The sequence below is a fragment of the Hippopotamus amphibius genome, chromosome 15 (assembly GCF_030028045.1).
Source record: "Hippopotamus amphibius kiboko isolate mHipAmp2 chromosome 15, mHipAmp2.hap2, whole genome shotgun sequence".
Lineage (NCBI taxonomy): Eukaryota > Metazoa > Chordata > Mammalia > Artiodactyla > Hippopotamidae > Hippopotamus > Hippopotamus amphibius.
Window position 1 is genome coordinate 61,065,514 of NC_080200.1, and position 27,294 is coordinate 61,092,807.

The 27,294-nt window shown below is 40.3% G+C and overlaps 1 protein-coding gene across 1 annotated transcript in view; it reads left to right on the plus strand.

Annotated features, from left to right (window-relative positions):
* Positions 1–27,294, plus strand: part of CTNND2 (catenin delta 2) — an 805,106-nt gene that overhangs the window by 557,545 nt on the left and 220,267 nt on the right. The window contains exon 10 of the mRNA XM_057710226.1: positions 21,584–21,797. Coding sequence (XP_057566209.1) covers positions 21,584–21,797 — 214 coding nt within the window. The remainder of the gene's footprint in view (positions 1–21,583; positions 21,798–27,294) is intronic.

Sequence of the window (27,294 nt, forward strand, 5' to 3'; positions counted from 1 at the left end):
TCAAATCGGTCTCCTGTATTTACAATCCTTCTTCGTAAATTTGCCTCTTGAACAAAAAGTAAAGCACTGAGTAAGCATTAATTCTTTTGTTACTTGTATTTAATTCTTGTATGGAACGATTTCTGCATTCCCTTTGGATCTATACAAGCTGTCTTCAATTTCCAATGACTGTTTGAAAGAAAGAATCTTATGATTGAAAAGTATTTTCTGTGGACACAGTGGTAGATAAGGAGACCAGGCTCCCCAGGACAGCTCAGAAAAGCCTCACTAACCCAAAATGTCCCTGAACTGTAACAGTGGGTGAAATTGTAGCAGTGGGTGAACAGTACTATAGTATCCAGTCTCTTTGTGTTCATGAGAAAAGGCAAAAAGTGTTCCAGTGGAAATGCTGGGATCTCACCTCCCGTGCTCTGCTTAGAAGGCAGGTCCCCCGTTACCTTCCCTGTACAGGGTGGCCACCATCCTTGCTACAAACCACAGGGGATAGAATCTGCTCTCTGGGGCAGGGGCTCAAGGAAAACAGAGACAGATGAAAGGGAGCAGGAAAACAATAACAGTGTTGTCTGGGGGAAAGTGGGGAAGCCCTGAGACTCCATGGTGTGGACCGAACGAAGGGGGATGGCGGATGAGTGTCAAAACTGGATTCTAGGAGGTTGGGAAATAAAACGTTATGAGGAGCAGGCGGTCCACTCTGAGTTACCCTTATATCCCAGTGAAAGTCCCTGGACTTCACCGACTCTTTGACATTTGCTTCACTTGCTTGTGCTTTAACTGCTGTCCTTTTAACTGCCACCACCTGTATAGCTCTTAAGCCAGTTTCTCTCCCTCCTGGTCCACTAGAGAAGAAGAGGGTTATTGTCCCACCCATCCCTTATTCTTTTACCTATAATGCAAATACGCTCGATGTTGGTGTGTTATATAGATTTTACTGCCTTCACAGGTGATGGAGAAGCATAGCAGGAATAAAATGTTTCCCTCATAAATATCACCCTTCTGTTTTCCTCTGACATCTTAAAGACACAATGTCATATAAAATGGTAGGATGGTGGCTTGTACATTTGACAGGAAGCTTCTTTAAGGTTGTCTCTTAGAGTTCTCCTTTCAAGATGGAGCTAACTGGGGACTCCTGGTGGGAAGCAGGGTGGAGCTGGGAGAACTGGGTCCCCTATTTGCAGGCTGAAATAACCTTACTCTTTTCTAAGAGATACTGAAATCATATCACATGAGAAAGAACTCTCTATCAACAGAGACTCTTAAATTTCATCAAAGTTCTTTTAGTCAAAGATGGATCTGAGTTCATGTTTCACTGGATATTTCCTGTTTCTGCTGGTAAAGATATTTGAGTCACCCTTCTCCCCACCACATACACATGCAGTTATTTCCAGTGCTCACCTTACAGGTATCTATGTTCAGAAACATGCCTATCAGCTATGAGATGAGAGGCACCATTTCTTTCCTCCATTGTGGCTGTTGGCTGCACAGAGAGGGAGCCCAATGTCCACAGGAGTCAGTGGTGGCGATTACAAGCAAGCCATCCTTGGCTGGTACCATTGTTCCAATTTCTCCCTCTTGGCTTGGCCTGCCAAGCATCTCTGATGCTCTACACCACTGTATTTCACCAAACCCTGCCACCCTTGCCAGGCACTGTTGCCCCTTCTCATGGGTACCAGCATCTCCTTGCATCAACCATCACCTGTGCCACGCATGTGATAGATCTTTCAAAGCTAAAAATGTCAAAAATGGTGAGAATTCATCTGTGCTACTTCTGATTTAGAGTTTGTGTTTCTTATATGGATCAAGAAAGCAACAAAATAAAACATATCACCAATTTTACCTAAAATCTCCATATTTTATATGGTCCATCTAGGATTCCAAGAAAGGCCAGTTAATCCAAGAGTTAAAAACCAGGCTCTACCCAAAATTATCCCTCTTTTCAACCATTAAGTCCTTGCTACTGGATCTACCTGCCCAACTTCCCCTTCTATCAGTTCCCAGAGCTTGTTCAGCATGTCCAAGGGTGAACAGCAGTTCACCCTTTAGGCTCAAACTCCTTGCCATGTTCTTTAATTTACAGAGAAACTTGACCGTACAGAGCAGAAGAATATATCTCATCTCTAGTGGGTGATAACTGTCCCTAAGCTCCCTGGGTTCTCAGTTTCTCGTGGGAGCACACAGCACTGTTCATATCAACCATGCAGATTCGTGTCCAAAGTGGGGTTGATACACAGACTTCAGACTCTGTTAAGATGGTGTGGAGCACACAGATGAAAACTGAAAGGGATGGAGATCATTCTTTAATACCATCTTGGTGGCCAGATGATTTTTAATATGAAAACCTACGACTTTGCATCTGTAAAAGAAAGGAACTATTTCAGTGGAATATTCCATATCCCCTTGATTCTGGGTATCACAACATTATATTGTGTAGAAATTATAATCCAAAGAGAAAGGGTTGTTTCCATTGGGTCTTACCAAGCATTTAGCAAGGATATGAAATCTGACACGAAAAAAATATGAAAATTGAACTCGGTGTGCCAGTATCTGTATTGTAGACAGGTGGGACACGTGATGGGTGAACTTGCCTCATGGTAAAATGTTCTCTTCAAGGAGTAATGTCTCTCTTTAGTCTCATCTGTCATTATGAGGCAGGCCATGGACTTGGGACTGAAAGGGAGCAAAAGAACCAGGAAATTTTTCCAATGAATATAGGCAGGGATTCAGGTAAAAATTATTATCAGGGATATTGAGAGAGAATAAACCAAAGACTAGTAGTCTCTAATGGATATTCGTGATGTCAAGCTTTAAGTATAATAAGAATTAATCAGAGATAGTAGCTATGCAGCCTAATGCTTTTGCCTCTAATCCAAGGCTATGTCCCTCTGACATGGGTAGAAAACATGGTGTATGAGGCTTCCCCAAAGGGTAGAGCTATCTATATTACCTCCAACCCTATCATTGCCCTTGAATAGTGTGGTATGGACAGATGAAGCCAACTTGGATTGATCTGTGACCATGCCCCAAATCAAATGGGACCACATATCCTTTTGGATCGAGCAATGGATGATATGGTGATTTGGGGAGCCCTCTCTGAGAGGACCCTCATATTTCTTAATCTTGTAATTAGTTGAAGATGGCCAAGAGGAAGTTAGCGCACTCTTGCCTGATTTACCATGAAAGAGGCTAGTGGATGTTTTGGTTAAGCTGGTGCAAACATCCATGAGAAGATGAGGAATCACAGGCAACAGAAAGGCTCGGCAAAGATGGGGCAGGGCAGCCTAGGATAGATTAGATTTGGGGGGTGTTTATGTGGTCATTAATGAAAGAAATGGAAAAATAGTTGTCATATAGGCTGTATCAGTTTCCTCTTGCTGCTATAACAGATTACTGCAAGGGGGTGGGGAGGTGGGTTACTCCTGGTACACTCCCCAGCAATAGAGTTTAGGCCACATGCTGAGGTTTGCTTGATTGGCAAGAGTCTGGGAAACCATATTTTCTGGGCTTAATCAAAGTCATTTTACCATCATACTGAAGAGTTAGAGGTTGTTGGGAAAGAGAATAGAAGGTAGTTGTTCAAACACAAAGGGTAATTTTTCATACCCACTGACCTAGACAAACCACATGTGCAGACCACAGTGAGTTTACATTCCCATAACACACAAAGGGAGTAGGTATGGTAACAATGGTGGCATAATCCAGTTGTGATTATGTAAACTAAGTAGAAGCCCCTTGGCCAACCAAGGTCCAACATGCTCAAACCTAAAACAAAATAGATTTTGTAGAGGTGCTGGCAATATCTGTATTAACAAAGGAGGTAAGAAGAACTGGTCCCCTGGCTCCCAACACCTCCTTATACCAAAGACTTATTTGATGAGTCTTTTCTAGGTCGGCTTTATAGATTATTAGGGCCTAAATAGAGTGTTCTCCCTATGGCTTTGACAGTATCCAATATAGTTCAGGCTAATAAAGAAACTCAGTGGGCACCAGAGATTTCAGTGCTGTCATTGATCTGGAAAAATTCTCTCTCTCTCTTTTTTTTTTGGTCCCAATTTCAATTTCTGAGAAAAAGCCAATCTCAATTGGCCTTTACCCAAGAGACTATACAATCTATTGTAACAGTTCTCATACAAGGATATGTTAATTCCCTGACCCATGGCCAAAATTCCTGTGAAGGGACTCACTTTTACTGATGGTAAGAGATACTCTGATATATGACTTTTATGATGTAATGGTTATCAGGACTAAAAAAGAGCAGGCCAACAGAATTGGAACTAGGGTGACTCATGACAAGGTGAGATGGCTTGTAAATTCTGAAGAATTATGAGGGGTGACCCAACAAGGAGTATTTGAAGAATCGGGGCTGTTTCTCAACTGATGAAAAATATTCTCCTGATGCCACCCTGAGATGAATAAGAAACATAATACTGATGAACTCAGTGACAAGAACAAGGACGCAGATACAGAGAATGGACTGGAGAACTCGAGGTATGAGAGGGAGCGGGGGGTGAAGGGGAAACTGAGACGAAGCGAGAGAGTAGCACAGACATATATATACTACCAACTGTAAAATAGATAGTCAGTGGGAAGTTGTTGTATAACAAAGGGAGTCCAACTCGAGGATGGAAGATGCCTTAGAGGACTGGGGTGGGGAGGGTGGGGGGGACTTGAGGTGGGGGGAGTCAAGGAAGGGAGGGAATACGGGGATATGTGTATAAAAACAGATGATTGAACTTGGTGTACCCCCCCCCCAAAAAAATTTAAAAAAAAATTTAAAAAAAACATAATACTTGGTAAAACTCCTGGGTCCTTGGAGAAATCATATCTCATATTTGGGGATATTATCAAATCCCTTAGAAAAAAAAAGAAAGGAAAGGAAAGAAAAGAAGGAGAAAGAAAAGGAAAAAAAGAAAAGGGAAGAAACAGAGTTGCTTTTGAAGATCATCCCAACAACAAAATTTCTTAAGGTCTTCAGTGGATAAGAGCATCGAGTATAACCTCGGATGCCTAAAATCCAAACTTCTTTATCCAAACAGTGACAAATCCCCAATGAGACTGGAGTTTCTGGCAAAGTCAAGTAGGGGCAGCGGAAAGACAGCGTTTAGATTTTGAACATCCTGACTGCCATACTCCAATTTTAGCTATTTACTTTGTAAAAGGGCATCTGTGGCTTGCTCTGGGCACTAGTAGAGACTGCTTGCATCTTCAAGAAACATTTGAGGCCTGAAATTCCTGTTAAGCCTTGGAGAAAACAGACATAAGAAAGGTTCTGTCCAGAAACTCTGATTAAGTACATGGATTTGCTTAGAACCTCTAGGTTTGGTTTTACCACAGATGTCCACTAGATGCATGAACAGGATGTCTCAGATGCCTTAGAACCCAGATTCCCTGCTTTATCTCTTTTTCATCCTCTTCTATAGAGAAATCATAGACCCAAACTTGACTCTTTACCAGAACAAGTCCAGCAAGAACAGGACTCACAGACAAGAGCACTGAAATGATGGAGGAAGAACATTTTGGGAAGGCTGCCTCCTTCCACCCTAGTTTTGCAAAAAGTTAACATTAACAGGACAAAAACCAAAACCAAAGCACTAGAGTATCTCTTCCCAGTTGGCCAGTTGTATTCTTCTGAATGACCATCTCGTATAGACAGCATCAACCATCCCACAGTGTGCAACCTGCCCCATTAGGAAAACTCTTTGTGTCTTTCCTCATTGAAGTTATCTGAAGAGAGAATCATGTAACACTGACCAGTGCACAGTGGCCAGTGGGTTAGCCATTGAGGCAAGAAATTGGGCAAAGAGCGATGTCCTGTCCTTGGTACTTCTTTATACAGGGCAAATACACAGAGAGACTGCCTTGGTCCTGCCAGACTTAAATTTGTCTCTCTAACCCTAACCCTAACTTAAATTTGTCCAGGTGATCTAGGTGCACCTGAGCCAGCAGCTGAAGAATAAGCCGTGGTGGTTAGGCAGGAGGTGATGTCAACACATCATGTAGACTATGATAGACAGTAACTTGGGCATTGGAAAGGGATGGGCAGAGCAGCCCTGTGCTCCCCACAAGTGGACTGACAGAAGCAGTGAAGCCTGGAGGGCTGCTCATGAGCATGTGATAGATCAGCAACAGATTGATTGAATCTACCTATGTATGGGTTAACTATTGCTGATGTAACAAATTACCACGAACTTAGTGCTTTAACCGAACAGAACATTATTATCTAATAGCTCTAGAGCTCAAAAGTCCAACATTGGTCTCGCTGGGGTTAAATCCAGGGCTGTGTTTCTTTCTGGAGGCTCTAGGGAAGACTCTGTTTTCTTACCTTCTCCTGTTTCTGGAGGCTTCCCACATTCCTTGGTTTATGGCCCCTTCAGTCTTCAAGGCCCTTGATGGCTGGGTGAGTCGCTCATGCTGCCATCCTTCTGATTCTGACTCTTTTCTCTCCCTCTTCCTCTTGTAAAAGAGAACTTCATGAATACACTGGGCGCACGCGCATCACCCAGGATAAACTCTTTAGGGTCAGCTGATCAGCAGGCTTAATTCCATCAGCAACCTTCGTTCCCCTTTGCGGAGCAATGCACATATTTGTAGGTTTCAGGGATTAGGATATGGATGTCTTTGGGGGAGGGTTGGGTTTATTACTCTTCCTACACAACCTGTTAGAGCAAAGAAACCCTGGGAAGCCACAGCTCTGACAGCAGGATGCCATGTTACCTCCTGCTCTGTGGAGCTCTCTGCCTGCAGATAAGGTTCTGGCTTCTTCCCACTAGCAAGGCATTTTTCCCTTGACTAGGTTGGCTTTGTCACATCAGTCTGTTTCATCTTGATGGCCACAGGGTCTCGAAAGCAAGTGCATCAGTCGTATGTTGGGCAGCTGCCAATTCTTATGAAAATTTCCTTTCAAATTTTTGAACATAAATCACAATTTTCTTAATGTCGTCATTCAGACTTGCTAGGTCCCCACCCCTGTGAGCGTGGATATCTGTATGAATAAATATCTCACAGTTTTTCACATTCTCTGTCAGAGTTTCCAAAGCTAACATTTTCCCCCTTTTTGCTAGCCTCTCAGGCTCTAGATTTAATTTTTCTGCAATAAGCACCCTAAGCAATGAATCAATAGATGATAATTTGTTTTGCAATGTAGATTTTTTCCATTTTAGTGTCTTAAACCCTGAAGAGTGACAGCAAAGCATGAAGATTTACAATTAAGAATAATCTTCCTTATTGTTCTGATTTTTACCTGTCTCTTTACCATTTAGCCCAAGTTCATCTAATGGAAATTGGATATTCAACCATGGGCCTGAGTGCTACACTTTTTCACATGCTTTTATATGCCTTTTTGCATTAAAGAAAACAAGACATCTGCATATCTATAATTAGCTAATATATTCAGCTTCGGCTCCTATAAACAAGTGCAGGTGAATGTAGTGCAGAAGCATTTTATACGTAGCGTCGGCTTTTACTTGCGGGGAAAGGTACTCTCACTTCATGAAGTGAAAAGATAAAGTTATAAGAAAAACATCTTTTAAATATGCATAACATTTGCTGGTCCAGTGTTATTATATTCATGGTTTTACCATATTCTAAGGTTCTAAGGCCTCTTTTTTAGGCACCAGAAGTCTTTGTTCTTAAATACTAATTTGCTTGGCATATGACATTTCTCCTGAAGGGTGGACTGTGAAAATAGGCTTTATTTCAAAATTTCAAAGTTCATCGTCAAAACTGCATTCTGTCAAAAAATAATACGGATCATCTGTGTGCCAGGTACTTCTCTCAGCCCTGGGGATTCAGAGTTGAACAAATCAGCCGAGATCGCTGCTCTCACAGCCTTACATCTTTCTGGGCAGGAGTGGCGCAGAAAATCACCATGCGAGTATATGAAACATACCAGGTGGTAAATGGGAGCGAAGGAGGAATCCAGAGGTGGGGACATGGACCGAGAGAGAAGGGGAAGGGAAAGGGGTTGACATGCTATTTTGGATGGCTTAGGTTGAGTGGATTCTGACTGCTGTGCGTACAGAATTTTAGAACAAAACAGAATTCCCCCCTAAGTCCCTGCTTTGTTATTTATTAGTGCTTCAAATCTACCAGCCTGTTAACAGCTGAGAGTATAACCATCACTTTCCTTGTAGTCTGGAAAAAAAAGTGTATGCAATAGCACACATAATTCATTTGAAAATTCTTAAAAATTAAAAATGCAAACTAAGGCATTTATGTATCGAGCATGTTTTAAATGTGTGATTAAAAAAATCAATACATCAAAAAGAAAATAAGCAAACTTTTTTTAACCTGGGATTTTTTATGTTGAAGATTTTTTAAGAGTGTTGATAAACTATGCTGAGAGCTAAAATCTGAAAGTAGAGTAAAATCAGAGCATTTTATTATTTAGAATCGAGGTTCCAGTCATTTAACCTGGTAGACTTCCAGGACTGAAGATATTTGATCTGAAGCTATTAATTTAGAGAAATAACCTTCTGAATCTCTGTGATTATTTTATTTATTAGAAGATAGAATACCTACTGGGCATGTCGTTTGAACCCACAAGTGATGAGTTGTAAGAACAAGGGAAATCAATGCTACAAAATTTAAATTGGAGTAAAATGAATGAATCCCATGTTGGTGGGGGAAGGGAAAGGAGACATTTCTGAATTGCTTTCCCTTTTAAATATATACATACAGGAGTAGCTCTGACATATTGTGGGTTTGGCTCTAGACCACCACAGTAAATTGAATATCGAAGCAAAGCAAGTCACACAAGTTGTTTTGGTTTCCCAGTGCATATAAAAATTATGTTTACAATATACCACAGTCTAATAAGTGTGCAATAGCATTATACCTAAAAAACAATGACTTAAAAAATACTTTATTGCTAAAAACTGCTAATCAGCATGTAAGTCTTCAGGGAGTCATAATCTTTTTGCAGCGGATCCCTGATGAGAAATCACCATAACAAATATAATAATAATGAAAAAGCTTGAGATTTTGCGAGAATTATCAAAATGTGGCACAGAGACGTGAAGTCAGCACATGCTCTTGGAAAAATCGTGCCAATAGACTTGCTTGACACAGCGTTGCCACAGACCTTCAACTTGTAAAAAAGTGCATTGTCTGCGAAGCACAGTAAACCGAAGTACAATAAAATAATGTATGCGTGTATGTGTGTGTGTGTGTGCGCTTACTTGTTTATACATATATTTATTGGTACTTATATTTTTATATATTATTATATGTATGTAACATTATAATATATATGTATATAAAATTATAGACATGGGTGTGATTTAGTGCTACTAACTTATAGAAATTACTAGGAAGGTTGTGAGGGTGTCAGAATTTCTGAGACAACCATCCACCTGGCGCCTGGAGTAAAGTCTCTTTCTTCATTAAGGATGACACGCGGGTTTAGCTGCACTGCATTGCACTTGATGGGCTTTCTTAGCACATAATTTTTAAAATTTCAAAGGTCACAGATGCACCAAACAAGTGTGTTTTCTTATTACACCACGATCCAAGTGTCATATAAATGTTCTGCTCGGGCTGATGGACAAAATGAAGAGTGAATAACATTTAATCAGCTGAGCAGTATCATTGAATAACTCATATTTCAGGATGTCATGTTTCAGACAGATTTCCCTGGTAACAGCTTTCTTTGTGTTCAAGGGAAACACGGGAGGAAATGAGCTTGACACGTTCCAGTTTGTGGATTCTCAAAAGTGCTGGTCACAGTGGTTGAACCCAACAGATGGGGAGCTCTGAGTGGTGGAACTTATGGTTTTGCCTTTTGCTCAGCTTCTGGGACCCCCTGCAGCCTCCACTCTGATTCTGGGGGCAGAGTTAACTGGAAAATTACAAGATGGGCTTCTCCAGTTTCCTAGCTGGGGCTCAGAGCACAGAGCCAGCAAAATAAGAAAACCGAAGTTAATTTAATTTAAACAAGTGATTGAGAGATGTGGGAAATCTGGCATGCATGTTATACTCTTTATAAATTCCCAGATGCCAGGAAAGTGGTCGGAAGATCTTTGGTATCTAGGATATACTTCTGCACGACACATAATGCCTTCTTTGTGATACTATCAAGTTAATTCTCTTGTCTCATTGCCACAGTTTCCTATATCATTGCTCGCTCAAAAAGCACGAGTAGGTCACCATGTCCCAGCACCTCAAATTTTCATCATTTATGTGGTTTTCTGTGCCACCCCAGCCTGGTCCCTTGCTGGCATCCCAGCACTTCCTGTGTCCCGCCTCTGGGAGGCGCTGTAGGCAGACAGATGCTCCTCTCCACCCGCCTCCCATGCCCTCCCACCTCCCGCTGCTGATCCCACTTCAGGGCCATCATCCATGCAAGCTGCAGGAATTCTGGGCTGTTGGCCAAAGAAGCTTCCTACAAGCATACCATTCCCTGAAATTCAGCAATTTTTCTTTAAACTCACACACGTCTTAAATTCTACATTGTAAAGTGTCCAAGTCTGATTATAAAATAATAGTAATAACAATAATAATAACATCCCCCCAATCTTTGGGTAAACTTAAGGGCCGAGAAGATGTACCACCATCTAACACACTGATGCCTACTCTTCCCCCAAACCGTACCATAACGTGTCCCCCACTTTATAAGCATCGACTGCCCCAAGCATTTTATAATTTAATCATATTCCACACTGTATAGTTCGCAGTTTTAAACTCCTTTAGAGCAATTCAGCTGTTATTTCTTCCAGAAGTAACTCCCCCACTGCACTTCCCAAGGAGGCTGGTTTCATGCCCTTCCTGTGGGCTTCAGAGCACCTTGTTCATGTCTGTGCATTTCTCCTGTCCCTGAGAGCCTCAAGGAGCAGGGAACAATGCTTAGTAAATGTCAGCTGAACTGAACGAAACGAAAATTCTTTTCTCAACCAGTGTTTATTCCAGTCCATATTGGCTATTGCTACCACAAAAGAGCCTATGAGCAAATATATCTTCAGAACATATATACTTCGTCACATAAGACAGGAAAAAAGAAAAGAAAAAAGGCATATGCGCAACAAGAGGACACAATAAATTTTATATTCTGTACACTTTTTATAGGTATAATAAAGGTTTGCTTGGTATACTTTGAAGTTTTTAAAATTTAGATATTTCACTTAAAAATAAAATAAACACATAGGAAGCTTTTCTCTACATATCTATCCTAACTCCTTTTGGTGGAATATGTTAGGTTTACTTTAATATTCATTATTTGTTATAACCATAGGCTATCTAAGATATGAAACAATTTCTCTCTTTATTGGTATGTCTGTATTTAGCATAATTTTATACCTTAGAAAGATGGTATTTTCCATTTGGCAATAACAAAAGAGTCACAGTGTTTTAAATGTGCGCTTCTTTAATGCCAGTGACACAGAAATTTAAATGAGAGGCTGTGTCTTTCATAAACACTTTGCCATCCATCAGTCAACCAAAAACTACTATTGTGACGATTGTCAACATGCTTGTTTATTAAAAGTGAAAGGCCAAAAACCTTAGTCACTAGGGATTCTTTTGCTCAGACCCCATATTTTCCACCCTGCCTGCAACACAGACCTAGAATTTCACCATTTCTTAGCACTTGCGTTCCCATCAATCCAATCTAAAGCTACCAAGTTTCTCAAACCTGGACAATCTCACTGGTGTCCCTGCCTCTGCCTTTGGGCCCCTACCATCTGTTCTCCACATGGCGCATGCAACAGTCTATAAATAAGTGTGTTAGGTCAACTCTTATTCCCATCTTCTTCAGAATAAACCCAGCGTCCTATAACCCAAAAGCCCCTGCACCACCCAGCTGTCACCCCAGTCTCATCTCTGCTTCACTCTGCTCCAGCCACGTTGGCCCCCTTGCCCTTCCTTGGGACCCTCCATCCCTCCCTCGTGTCATTGGTCTCTGCTCAAACGTTCCCTGATCATGGTACCCTGACCGGCCTCGTGCAACACCTTACTGCATGCTTCATCCTCTTTTCCTCTCTTCTCTATGGTTCTTATCACCAGGGAAGATCTGGGTTTTGAGGGGCTTAAAGCCTGTACAATTTGTTGGATCCTCTTTAAGGATCAAAATTATAACCAGAAAATTACTAGGTCCTCCTTCAGGTACAGCTGCCTCTGTTTTTCACTGCTGACACGATCCTGTTAGTTTCTTTGCTGGTTTCTTTAATTTCTGACTCCTCTACAGATACGTGGGGTCCTTTAAGGGAAGGACCTGGTCCATCTCGCCCACCTCTGAGCCCAGCACCTGAACAGACTAGCCATTCCATAACCACGGGTCTGATTCGTACAACAATGAAAGCTTTGGGGCTAGTATTTGTGGGCTTCCTATATTCACATCTGAGATCTTTTAATTTTTAAATAGTTAAGTTACACATCTGCCTTACACAGGTTTGTGTTTTCAAAATTAATTTGCGCTTATCTAAAATTCTCTTTTGAGGTGCTGAACTATATCTGAACGTAGCATTGCCACTCACGATATTCGATTTAGACAGAGTTCAGTTGGGAACACAATAAGGGAAACTTTTATTGAAGGCATCCATTGTAATTGTCACTACTTAGTGACTTTGTATCTTGTATCTGCAGGGACAGCTCAAAAGTTACGCCAGGTAATGGAGACCATTAGCTATATTTGGAACATTTGAGTATGTCTGAGTAGTGTCTTTTAGAAAAGGAATTTGTGGAAACACTTGAAATTCTTGCTTGTTAAAAAAAGAAAAGAGGGGCCCTTTCCTGAGTGCTCTTAGGAAATAATGTTGAAACTCGCAGGAATTCTGAGCACCCAGGACTGTTTGTGGAGGGTTGTCAGCTCCCAGCCTCCAGATGGACAGCTCTGAGTCCCCTTTCGACCTCCTGCCCGCTTCACTGCTGGCAGCAGAGTTTTCAATAGAGAATCCCGCTGCTGGCTTTTCATCCATTTAGACTGACTGTATCTCGTTCTGCGAAGGGGGAATGTCTAGAAAACTTCTCTGCTCATGGTCACAGTTAACAAGAGGCAACTCAAAAGGGCCAGGGACTCTGGTATATGTAATTTGTTTGCAATGATTCATGTGTTTTTTTCCTTTTAAATTGTCTTGTAAAATGCATCGCTGGGTGAAATACTGATTCACGCTCAGACCAAAAGAAAGAGTTTTTCCCCTTTTACCTTTATCTCTTTAAATGATAGAATCATGAGGGCGATGAGAATGTGAAAGTTCAGACTGCTCTAAAATAGATCGTTTCAGAGATTTTGATGGGAAATAGTTTTCTTTAACCAGAAATATGGACAGGAACCTTTTGCTAACACATAATTAGTACAATATCAGCTACTTCTCTTTAATTGAGGATAAATTTGAGGATAAAAGAAAGGGGGGGAAATGTTCCAATTCTCCCCTTCCAGATGTTCATTTTGTTATATGTTCATGTGGTTACCTCTGTGAGGGTCTTCAGTGCCAGCTGAGGACAGGTTCAGTGGGGCGGGAGCTGGATTTGAAAATCTGTCCAGGGTGACAAAGATTCTGGGAATCTGGGGTCCTTTGGATTAGAAAAATAAGGGAAATCAAATAACAATAATAATGTAGTCGTAGACTTGTTTATTCTTTCCATGTCTGTTTCAAAAACCACAGAGCTTTCTGCTAGACACAGAGGTGAAACCAAAACTGCTACACATCCCACATCATGGTGCACGAGTAGCGTCTGGGAAAATCTACATGGAACTAGACCCTTCTGAGTCATTCAACTTGCTACTGGTTATATGTTTTGCTGCTGGTTGCATTTTTTAATGTTTATTAGAGGCTAATTTGTTAATACAATCAAAACATGGTCCTTCTCTCGTTTTGCCTAATAATTCTCTCTATATTTCAGGAAAAAAATTTTCCCTTTTTCCAAGAGCTGGTATCAACTCAAAATTATTTTGAATGCCTTTTTTTAATTTTCTGGTCAATTAAGTTACTATAATAGGAAAAACCATTGCATTTATGTTCTTTTTAAAATATAGATCCATTAATTCACTGTACTTGCCTTGGAAATATATCTAGCGAAGTATCTCTTGGGTGCAGTATTGATGGAGCAGAGTTTGATATTATTTTTTAAATGACCAAGACAGTTTCACACAGTTCGTTCTAGAATAAATATATCCCTTATCTGATGTCATTAGTTGTATACCAGATTGGATTAATGATGTATTCAATAATATTCAGTTTACACACTCACTGAAGTTGATAAAGTTATAACTCTGAATTGTATGCCTTTCACTGATTCTGTCGTATGTTATATGAACATATTATTAAGTCATATATTGACCAGGTAATAAGTCAATTAGGAACATCCTTTAAGAAGTTGATCATATTTACTGAGCTCATTGTTAAACAATTCACATTTGAGATTTCATTTAATCCTAAACACAGCCCTATGAGACAGGTTCACTTTTTGTTCATGTTTTACAGACATTTAAGTAACTTGCCTCCGGGACATCCCTCAGAGAAGGAGGGATGATTTGAACCCACTCACTCCAGCTTCAAAGCCAGCACTGCCAAAACACTGCAATAGACCCTCTTTCTAAAATATAATTTAAAAAGAAACAATCCATCTTGGTTTACCTGTCGAATGGAGAAAGTAGATCATTTCTCACAATTGTAGAGAGAGATACATTGTCTCTCAAAATTCTCAAAAATAGTTTCGATCATAAAACTGAAAAAGATTTTGGCCTTTAACAATTGTATTTCTATTTCACCCAGAGGCAACTGCATGTACATACACCAACTCAAATTATACAGAAACCCTGATTGTTTAACTGGCTTAACTATGAGGGTGAGAGATGGAGTTCATTGAAGTAAAATATGTATTTTACGAACTGATAACCTTGCAATTTCTACATTAAAGTCGACAGTGAGATTCACTAACCTCTGGTTAAGCCTCTGGTTTCAGATCTACAAACCTTGTATCTTCCAGTGGCTTTTTAAGCAGAGAAAGTTACTTAATTTTTAAACATTCATAAAGAATATAGAACAACTATATCTATTTTAAAATTGTTTTCTAACCAACACCATTGAAAAATAACAGTTACTTGGAAATTTACTGAAATCACTGAGTCCACAGGACTTGTTTTTAGTCAGCTTTCTATAAACCAGTTCTCAGATGTTGTGACTTGATCATAAATAACCAGAGCCCAAGGAAGTACTGTATATTATTAGTCCTGCAGACTAGTATTTGCATTTACTTTGCATCTCAGGTCCAGCCTAGTTTCTTTTAGCACGAAACCAGAAGGACAAAGATATATCCATTTTGCTTCCAATGGACTAGATCCCAGAGAGGTAGAGAAATGCATACCCAAGTCCTTAGCTTTTTGAGGCCCTTATCTCACCAACCAGTAAGTTAACAAAAGGTCTCTTCTCTCTTCTAATCCCAGCTCCAAATCCCTCTCTCTTTCAAGTGGAGAGCAGATGAACAATCTCTTTCATTGCCATGAACACATACAGCGCATGCCTTCAGGATCTCACTATCCTCAAGGCAACTTTTCATACTATTTTTCTAAATGAAGACCGGTACCTCCCAAGAGGAATTCTGTTCCCTGTTAATTTTTCAACCCCTTTTACATCATCATCACCATTAAAATTTTATGAAGTTGTCATGAACATACAAATACCACTTTACTTGGATATGTTCTAAATTATTCATTGATGTTGATATCAATTTAATGATAAAAGCTAATTTACTTGGTAAATATAGTTTATTGTCAATAAATGCAGGTAATGTTAAGAGGACCAGATCCATTCATTGTTGAGGCCCTATTTTTTGGCAATGGGCGATATTGCATTACTTGCATTTTCCTTGTATTTAACTTAATTGCCCTACCATTTGTTTTCTGAATGAAAAGGTTATATATATTCTGCCCTGTCATGAAAGGGCAAGGAAGAACACCATTGCATCCTACTCTTGAATGATTTTTAGATAATTTTAGTTTCAGAGTTTAAAGTGAAAAGCTCCTTTAGATAGTGGATTATATGGCAAAAGTATAAGAGCTCTTTTCCTTCTTCCCTGGTGCAAACTGAGTGAGCTTTACTGATTCTTTGCACACACATCTCAGCTTTCATCCCCAAGAGACTGTCTACGCTGGTTTAAGAATGTTCTCTTTGTAAACAATGGAAAACGACAGGCAGAGCTGGGGCACTACAATCATGGTCAAGTTCCCAACAAGTCAACTTGTGAATGGAATCAGGAGACGCGAGGAAACCAAAAGACGAAGAACAGATGGGGTCTGTGACTGGATCTTCTATCATTCCAATTCTAAATCCAACTTGAATTTATTATTATATTATATATTATATATATTATATATTATATATATTATATTAATATTCCTGGACTTACAAAACGCCAAGGGGGTGACTGGAAGTTGTGGATATCAGGGTATAAATTAGATCCTTGAGTTGGGGGGAGGGAAGACCAGAATCCCTTGACTTGTTTCGATGCAATATAAGATAAAGATCACCTTGTATTTTCTTTGCCTTCTAAAAGCCATTATTATGATCTTAGAAGAAGAGGAAGAAATTCAGGTACAGAAAATGTGTTTTAATAGCCTAAACGATGGTGCTTGGTGAGTCTTGGTTCTAAAGGTACCAAATGAGGCCAAAGTTCTCAAACTGCTGCATACTTTGACAAGGAAAATCTATTTTTGTCTTCCGATCTACATTTATGACCTAAGTCAGGTAAATACACCTGGTTTACTTTAACCTTTTTATGCAGACAGTCTGTTATGCACTGTGGTTTCAGATGTGCAATAATTTGTACAATGGTTTATTCCCAAGTATGCCTTAAGCAGAACAAAAGTTTTTTTCTATATAGTTCCTTGCCTTAATAAATATGTAATATAAATTTAAGCAAACTTCTATTTTGTATATTTGTAAACTACAAAGTAAAAAAATGAACATTTTGTGGAGTTTGTATTTTGCATACTCAAGGTGAGAATTAAGTGTTAAATAAACCTATAATATTTTATCTGGAAAAAAAAAAAGAATGTTCTCTTTGTAAACAACGGAACACGACAGGCAGAGGGCATAGTTTTGCTTTGTTTGATTGGTTAATTCATTTTTATTTCCCCTGGGTATGGGGTTCATCAACCTCCAACTGTCTTACTTCTTACAGACTACTCTCTCCATCTAAATTCCTGAAGTTCACAGCTAAGCAGAAAAATTAATGTGAGCTATTGACATAGGAATAAAGTGGACCATGTATCAAAGAATCGTTTAATAAATGAATTTAAGATTGTCTAATCAGGTAATGTATGAAGAGCCATTTTCAGCCACTCATTGTCAAGTTCAGGAAAGTAGGAGATGTGAGATTTGTTCAGTCCAGACCCAATTCAAGCTATTGTTTCCCTATATATATTTCAGCATTGATAGTTTATTTTCAGATTCGTATTAATGTAAATAAATTGGAATCACACAGTCAGAATGAAAAGAAAAAGAAACACAACCATAAGATACCACTACAATCTAGTAGAATGGACGAAATGCAGAACACTGACAGCACCAACTGATGGCGAGGACGTGAAGTGTCAGAAACTCTCATCCACTGCTGGTGGGAATGCGGAATGATACAGCCACTTTGGAAGACAGTTTGGTGGATTCTTACAAAATTAAACATACTCTTATAGTACAACCCAGCAATACAACCCTTGGTATTTACCCAAAGGAGTTGAAAATTTATGTCCACACAGAAACTTGCCCACAGATGTTTATAGGATCAGCTATGTTACATCTAGAGGATGCAATGTGATGCAGCACTAGAAAGAAATGAGCTGTCAAGCCATGAAAAGACATGGAGGAATCTTAAATGCATATACTAGGTGAAAAAAGCCAGTCTGAAAAGGCTGTCTATGAGATGATTTCAACTCTATGACGTTCTAGAAAAGGCAAAACCATGGAGACCATGAAAAGGTTAGTGATTTCTCCAGGAGTGGCGGGTGGCAGGGGGAGGGATGAATAGGCAGAGCAAAGAGGACTTTTAGGGCAGTGAAATTATTCTGTGTGATACTGTAATGGTGGATACATGTCATTATACATTTATCAAGACCCAGAGAATATACAGCACCCAAGAGTGAACTCTAAGGTAAACTGTGTGCTTCAGGTGATAATGGTGTGTCAGTATAGGTTCACAGGTTGTAACAGATGCGTGGCTCTGAGGAGGATGTCCACAATGCAAGAGGCTGTGCGTGTGTAAGGATGGCGGGATGTGGGAAATCTCTGTACTTTCTGCTCGATTTTGCTGTGACCATAAAACTGCTCTAAAAAATAACTAAGTTTTTTTTTTTTTTTTTAAAGAGAGAGAAGGAGACTGGCATATGGCAAGCAATGTACCATTCTTCCTTTCATCTGATAAATATATATTGACTCACTAGCATATGACAGGCATTCTTCTAGTGGGTTGGATTTTGTCATATTTTATAGATATTGGGTAAATGTTACATAGTATTTTATTGACTTGGTTTCAATAATAGTAAACCTAGATTCTTTTGAGATTTGACTTTTGAAGAATTCTGCATGAAGAAGATGAAGGGAGGAGGAAGAAAGGGTCCACTGGCCTGAAATGATAGTGTGGGGACCAAAACAAGGGCCCTGCCTATTGCATGTGGAGTGATCGACAGGGAGAATTAAAGAAACATAGATTGCTTGTCTTTTAGTGGGACAGGAAGTAAAGGTGCCTTTCCAAAAAAGAGAATTTCCCGTAATCATCTTTCAAAGAGGGTTGTACTTTGTTAATGTTTACAGTGAGTTTGTTTGGAGCCTTACAAGAGCTTAAGGCTGGATACAAGGAGAAACAAAAGAATTGGATGCCGGGGAAGTTGAAGGGAGGGAGGATCCAGGGGAAAAGCAGAGGGGAAGTGAAGAGAGCAGCACTGGACCCCTCCACACCACCAGAGGTCCTGCAAGGAATAAACACCCTGCAGGAGAATTGAAAGCCTGCCCTAAGCCTTTCTTACTGGTCCCTTTGGGAGCGGGGAGGCTGCAGGAGGAGGCAGAACCAAGGATCTGACCATCACACGTCATGTCTGTGAATGTCAACTCTGACTAATGTTTGACTTTAGAAAATTGAAGTAGAATTCTCATATGCTTAGATAAAATTCAACCCAAGAAAACAAAAGTTTTTTTTTAATATTGATAATCTGGTGACCCTCAAAGTAAGAGCAAATGAAAAAGTTTATCATCTGATTTATGTTGCTCTAAGTAGATTAAAGTAAAACCAAAGATTTCATTATAAATTTGGATATATGGCATTAATTAGGGTCACACCAAAAACATTATTTTCTCACTAAACCATTAAGAATTGATATTGCCTTCATTTTGAATTCATCGTCCCTTTTAAAGCTTTGGAATCATATCTTAATAGCTTAATTCATTAGGTTATATGAATGAAAAATATCATAAATTAGGAATCTTAACTGTAATATACAGAATAGCTAAGGTAGAGAGATAGATGGAGTTACTATACCATTTACCTTTAATAAATAACCAATCAGTAAACTGTAAGAATGGCTTTATTACCTCTTTTATAATAGTTTCATCATTATTAAAATAATTACACCTAAATAACTTTAAAGTACAGCACACACATGCAAATACACACACATCGAGAAAATGACATTCATAGTTTAATCTTTTTGTACAAATGGAAATAAATGGGTGTGTTAAAACTCAGATGTATGTACGGGACACCTATAACAATAGACTTCATCTCTCTTGCGTGGGTACTAAGCAGACCCTGGGTAAAACTGTAGGTTGGGGGAAAGTTGCTTTCTGATTCTTTCGTAGCTTTTTCTAATTGACCCAGTGATCCCTTTGGCCACCTTCCCCCGGTGCTATCACCACCAGAGACTCTACAGGCACCTCAGGGACATTAATACCTGTCTACAACCCTGTCCTCCTCTGGGTCCCCCCCTTCTCTGTCCATGGTCCTGATCTCATTGGAGGTGCTATCCTACACTCCTGTTTGCTAAATCAGGGACTTAGAGTCTGTGAGTTCTGAGAGGATTTCAACTTTCTCTGTTTTCGTTTGGTTGGTGGATGAAAATAACTCCTCCAGGCATATTCTGAATTGTGAGCTGGTCCACCTTATGTCTGAGACGCATGCCCTCATTTTTTTGTAACCTAGCCCCGGAAGAACTTCAGTAGCCCCTTGGAGACATTCTTAGATGTTCACAAAAGGGCTTTTTTTTTTTTTTTCTCTTTAAAGAGGGATATTACTCAGTTTTGAGAAGCTGATGTTAGCTAACCTGAGATAGAAACACTGCTGTAGCAAGTAATACACACTCCCTCCCCATTTACTCAAATATTGACTGAACTTCTAGTATGTGCCTGCCATTGCACTGGGAATAGGGCTGGAGATCTATTAGTGAACAAAATAAAGAGACGTGCCCTCCAAGAACATACATTCCAGCAGAAGACAGACAATAACAAGAAGCATAATAAAGAAGTTAGGACGTGACAAATGCTAGGAAGGATTCTATAATAGATTAAGGTGAAAACTGCTGGGTTGGGAAGGGGTGTGGTTCAGATGGCAATTTAAAATAGTGTGGTTGGAGTAACCTCCTAGAAAACGTGGCATTTGAGCACCTTTGAAAGAGTTTGGGGATCTAGCCCTGTTCCCCTGCTCACCTGTGGGATGAGTGAGTTTTCTGTAATCAGAAAACTAAGTACGGAAAGTGCCAGATTGTATTTATTCAATGCCAGATTATAACTCTTCAATCCCTGAGAGCTACTGAGGTTAAAAAAAAGAAAAGAATATTACTGAGTGAATTGTGTGTATTCTTTTTCCAAATGCAGAAATATTCAAATACAGCTCTGCCAATGAAAACTCCGTGAAATGGTCTACATGTTAACTAGACAATTTGTTTGCAGTTTAAATTTTAAAATGGGTCTGAAAAATGAAAGGACCGCAAGGAGAACACACATCTAGAAACATATTGCAAGGGTTTTTTTCTTCATTTGCTTATTAAGAAGAAAACAATAATGTTGTGTTGTTATTAGTCAGACATCTAAGTTAAGCAGAGCATGCCTTGGTCTTAGTGTTCAGACCAGCTGTCATTGTGAGTGACGTTCTTACTTTCCAGGTCTGCTCAGATGAAAAGGCTTCTGTCACTTCTGGTTTCTCATTTGGCTTCTGGTTCCTCTGAAAGGTTGAGAGCATTTCCCTATTAAGCATAATTTTCACATTTTGTACATCAATCCTGCAGCTCTTTAAGACAATGGTTATATTTAATAAGTCTTAGGAGTGAGATGCATTCTTTTGCCCATCCATATGCTTCATGCCCTGAGTATGTGGCATATTTTTATAGGGAGAAATGGCTGAGACACCCATTAGGAGGTTAAAATCACCTTTTCAAAATTCTACGGCTTGAAAGGAAATGCATTTGAATTTTTATCGGTAGGATATTAAAACAAGTAAAAGCAATAGAAGCTAAAGGGAACAATAATTTGTTTTCTTTTCCCTTTGTAAAAGGCCTTCATTCCATTCAGTGCAATTAATTGTGTTGATAGCAACTACCTCATATGAAAAACCTGTTCCGGTTTACATAGTGGAACCTTCCCCTCTAAAGTAACCTCCTCTCTCTTTGTCCTTTCAGATAAGGAGACAAGGAGGTATCCAGCTCCTGGTGGACCTGCTGGACCACCGGATGACAGAAGTCCACCGTAGTGCCTGTGGGGCCTTGAGAAACTTAGTGTACGGGAAAGCCAACGACGATAACAAAATCGCCCTGAAGAACTGTGGCGGCATCCCAGCGCTGGTGAGGTTGCTCCGCAAGACCACCGACCTGGAGATCCGGGAGCTGGTCACAGGTCAGCATCCTTATTAATAGCATAACTGACTCTCAGATAAATTTCCCATCATCCAGCACAGTGGCGATGTGCTAACCAAGTGTTATGGTCCTGGCCTCTCGGAGGGCTAATAACACCAGCCGTCCCGATGCGGCTTTGTAAATGACAGACGTGAATAGAAGGGGGTCAGATGTCACGCTGGTAGTTGGGTCATATTAAATAATTAGCATCCAATAAACATCACCGTCCTAAAATTCTAGGACTGTATTTCAGTCTTTGTCATTTGATTTAGAAGTAGTTGACATCTTACAATACCCATGGGTCATCATTAGAATGACATGAATTGTAATTGATGAAAGGACAGGGCATGGGAGTTGCTAGTAATCAGGTATATATTCCGGTTTATAGTGTGGTTAACAACAGAGAACTTATTGTACCCAACAGTTAATTTGTTGAATAAAATAGTTATGCCTAGTAAAAGCCCCCAAGTTATATAATATTACAGGTTAAGGAATTTCTCAAAAGCCTCTCCATGAGCATAGGACTTTTGAGTTTTGTGAAATGGACGTAATTATGGTAACTACCTTATAGAGCCATAGGATTAATCAATGAGAACATGTAAAGCATTTGATACGTACCTTTGTGGGATATGTATGGGAGCCGGACACATTCATCACTTGCTATTGTCTCCTACTTTTTAAGTGTGCAGTTTTACTTGTTGGAGAGCTAAGGGTATCGGTGGCCTCAGTATGCGATTTCAAATCACTCATCTTGATCATGTATATACCACATCTTTTCATGGCTGTTCTATGTGATATTTGGTTTTTGGTTCATCAAAGTACCCCTTCAAGCAAGTATTTGGCAAGGGGATTGCAAGGTTGACTCTCAAAAAAGGATCTTACTGACCTTCTGTCTCCACTTGAAAGTTTTCTTGAAGTTATGCTGATGAGCATGTGTGCACCTGCTCATTTAATAAAATGCATTACCGAAGCTAGAGTCGTAAATATTTGTTCATTCTTGGGTCAAGAGTCCCAGCTGCAGCGTATTTTCTTTAGCTTACACCCTTTAAGATTACTGGCGCTTCTCCTCTGCACTCTTAGCTACGTTAGAACTAGACTTCCAATTTTTTTTCCTTTCTCTTTCTTTCTTTCTTATTTGTTTTTTCTTTCTCTAAGTGGAGGATTTTCTTTGTGGGGAGAAAAAAAGTTGTTAAGGGTTGTCGTGTTATGATAGTGGTGTTTTACACTAAACTAGCACGGGGTGTCATGGTCAGGGAAGGAAAAACTTTTGTTACGCGCATATTATGATGTGTAGGATAGTTTCGGGGTGAGTTAAATAACTGAAGACATACGCTGCCATTATAGTTATGGACATCCGTCCTTATTTTCATGCATCCTGTTTAAATTGGATATGCCTGCAGGACTCCGTTGCGTGACGGAAAACAAATACCGTGGTGCTTCCGTGCATTAAGACCTCGCCAGTGGATGTATGAGAGCAGGACAACTACAGGAACACCCTGCTCTGTACCTACACATCCATTTCATGATTCAAAAAGAATTGCATTTTACTAAAATTTAGATTTGTTCCAGCACAAAGCCCTTGTCTGGAAGCACTCTCCATGGTGTCTTATGTAGTCGCCAGAGAAACTCAGCCCCATGCAAAAGGTTGAGGTGATGGCTTCTATCAGAAAGGAGATGGCAGCAGTGTCTCTGTCCCATGACATCGTCCACTGCAGCACGCCCCGTGCTCCTTGCGATATTTGAAGCCGCTATGACGGAAATGACAGCTGGCTCCTCCCTTGCCTTTAGCTCTGCTTCTGACAGATGCTGGGTGTCACTCATTACGTGCCCCTGAGCAGCATCAAAAACTTCTATCTGAGCGCCATTTGGAAACATCAAAGGCAGATGAACTCTTTAGAATGTCAGCAAGTTTCCTTTCCCGGTGAGGCTTTGGCTGTAGGAAAGACGCTTGGACTTTTTACACAGAGAAAACATATGCGTCTTATTCTGCTCCATTTAAGAAGAACAGAAGTTTGCACCCACTGTCGTATCACGACCCACTGTTTCTTCACCAGCATGAGCTTGTGGCCCAGACTCTCTTCTGGAATAAATGCTGTCTTCTGCTGTGATACCATCCAAGCCATCAGAGCCGAATTGATTCAGGGTGACAGTGGTTGCTACTTCAGTAGATGTTTTCTGCCTTTCCTGAGGCAGGGTCTTACTGTGCCTGGCTGAACCTCAGGCCTGAATTTCACCATTTTCAAAGAAACATATGCTGTCAAAACATTTAGACTGGCTGAGGCTCCTAGTTTCTGGAGTTGCCATGGTGGATACTATTGAAAAACAACAAGGACTTGGGCCAAGCTACCACTCTAGAAAAGGAAATCCGAGGCAAGCATCTAGGAGAGCATTCCAACGTGGAAGGAATTGCTGCTGCAGGCCAGTCTGTAGTAACAAAGCCTAAATTTCCACACTGGCGGAAACCTGGGGCCACCTGGAAGCCTGCAGAGCTCGCTGACTTCCATTTAAACAGAGCAGTAAGATGCAGATCTAGCCAAAACTGACTCCACTGCCTGAAGAAAAAGTCAAGTAAGGCAAATGGATTCACCCCCAAGAGCCTTAGAGAGTTTCTTTCATCTTCAGCACCAGCCGTGGTCAGCTGCCAAAGTGAGCTGTGAGAGCTGGGATTCTGTTGGTTCCTGCAGAGCTTTGTGAATGCAGGATTTTAGTACAGCTAACCCGATTTAACTTCAAGGTCATCCAGCCTCCATTTCTCTTCTGTGTTATCCTCTTTCCTCTCCTCGGGGCACTGGTGCCAAATTGAATCTCGGAGACAGAGTTTGGGGTGAAGTGGAAGAGAATAGCTTTATTGCTTTGCCAGGCGAAGGGGGACACAGCGGGCTCCTATGTGTCCCTGTGTGTCCCAACCCAGGAGGATTTGGTAAGGAGTTTAACAGCAATAGTTCAAGGGTGGGGTTGCTGATAAGATTAGGGTGTGTACAGGGCCTGTGCTCCTTTAATCTGGTCTCAGGTAATCTCTTGATGAGCTTCTCTGATTCCTTTTAATGTGGCCTCAGGTGGTCCTCTCTAGAATGAAGAATGCTGACATCTTACATTTATTGGGGGGGTGGGGTTTAGTTCTATAAAGAACTCAAAAGGCATTGCTGTGTGTATCCCTTGAGGTGGAACCAGGACCCTGCCCCAAGGCTGCATTCTTGTTTCTTGGCTGCTCCTCCCTTGTCTCCACATTCCCTCCCTTCTCTGATGATCTGTACTTTGGGACTCAGGGAAGGTCATGGAGGCTGGAGTCTGTTCCCTACAAACAAGGAATGTGGGACACAGAAAGGCTTCCATGCCCAGGAGCCCCACAGGGTCCTGCTCAGTCTCTGTCCAAATCTGATGAACTTTTTACTCCAGTAAGCCTTTCTGTGTGAGTCCAGGCCTTCACTCGTTCCTTAATCACTCATTTCTCAAATGCTTTTGAATTTCTGTGGGTGTTGGGTGTGTGCTAAGCCTTGGACATCTGAACGTGCAGGCTTAGTGGTCAGCTGACCCACAGTGACACAGTTTGATGCTTCTGCTGTGATGGTTGGAGACCCTGTTGTGAATTGTCACACCCTGGCATTACTGGCTGCTAATCATTAAAAGAGACGTCCTGGCAAACATGTCCATGTTTTAGAAATGTAACGTAGACAAGCAGAAAAAGAGGTGATGGCTATGGAGGGTGGAGTAGAGGGTAGGAGTAAAAGGATCACTTCGCTTCCATTGTCACAAGGACTCTCCTTAAAACCTTTTTGGAATTAGGTTAGACACTCTGTGCATGAACCAAATAAAAACAGTGATTTAAGCGTACAGCTGTGCCCTTTGTTTCCTTTGTAATTCTTCAGCAGACCTAATTATTCAGCATTGGTTAAGGATGTCCCAGGCACTTCTGGTGCGTGGAGTTTTTTTCTGTTGTATTTTCCTTCCTGTCTGTTAGTGAATTCGTGAAAATAGATGTGCATTGAAAAAAAAATTATATGGGAAAGGAGGGTGATGTATGCTTTGAATTCCTCTCTAGATATTTACAAACTAGGATGTTTTGTAATCAAATAGTCAAAAGAATAATTTTATTAATAAAAAAATGAAACATGCTTATAAAGCCAGACTTTAGATTAGACTTAGGCTCTATATCAGAAGGATGAAGAGAACCAAATTATAAACAATAAAAGACTGAAAGAAATAAGTAATCTTGCAGAGCTTCAAATTATTTACTGAGTATTCCTTGGCTAACTACTTGAACAATAATAAAATGTTAAAAATTGAGGTATTTACATGCATTTACATTCAACACGTAACCATGCATGCTTAAAAAAAACAGCTGCCTGTTTGCACTGCAGTATCTATTCACAGCAGAATGTATTTTGCCACTGCCTGTTAGGCCTCGCAATAAATAATTTTCTCCCTATGCAATAATTACTATGAGGTGATGATCAGAATTTTATTTAAGTCCAGTTGAAGCTGTTATATGCTAGCCATTACTTGAAATGTTCCAAAGCAAATAAACTTTGATTGGAAATGCTGCATGTCCTTTGGGTTTGACTAATACAATTTTTCTCTCACTAAAGATGGAAATAATCAAACTAAATTTTGAAATGCCCAACTAAAGATTTCAGAATGCTTTACAAATCATAATAAAACAGTCTTTATTAAACCATAAAACTTAATAAATAAGTTTTATTTCGGTTGAACGCAAGCATCCTTAAGAGTGCTAATTCTCCAGGAGCAGAGTGTATTTTTTCATTTTATGCTTTCTGTATCCAAATAGTCTTTCCTTTTAATTTAATCAGTTGAACTATTTTACTTACTAGCATTAGGTCAGTTGATTTAATGCCTCATCACCAGAGGGCTCCAAAGTTGAGTTATATGCCCCCGAAATTCATATGTTGAAGTCCTAACCCATAGACCCTCAAAATGTGACTCAGATGGAGTTAGTTAAGTTAGGATACTAGAGTAGGATGGGCCCATAATCTGATAGCTGATGTCTTTATGCAAAAAAGGAAATTTGGACATAGACATACACAGGCAGAAGGCCTGCAAAGAGGACGTCAGAGATTGAGGTGATGCTTCTACAAGCCAAGGACGCCAAAGATTCCCAGCAAACCACCAGAAGCCAGGAGAGAGGCCTGGACCAGAATCTCCCTCACAGCCTCAGAAGGAACCAACCCTGCTGACACCTTGATCTTGGACTTCCAGCCTCCAGAACCATGAGTCAATAGGTTTCTGTTGTTTAAGCCACTCAGTCCCTAGTATTTTGTGATGGGAGCCCCAGGAAACTAATACAGACCTGCATCCAGCTGGCCCTTCGCCTGTTTCCAAATGTAAGTGGATATTTGTTAGGGAAATAAGCAATGCAAGTAAATGCGGAACCAGGAGGGTTTACTTAAGGGTGTTGCTGTGTTTAAAATAAATAAGACCCCCATTGGCCTGATTTCCTGATGCATCTTCTTAAAACAACTACTTGTGAAGGATTGTATGTG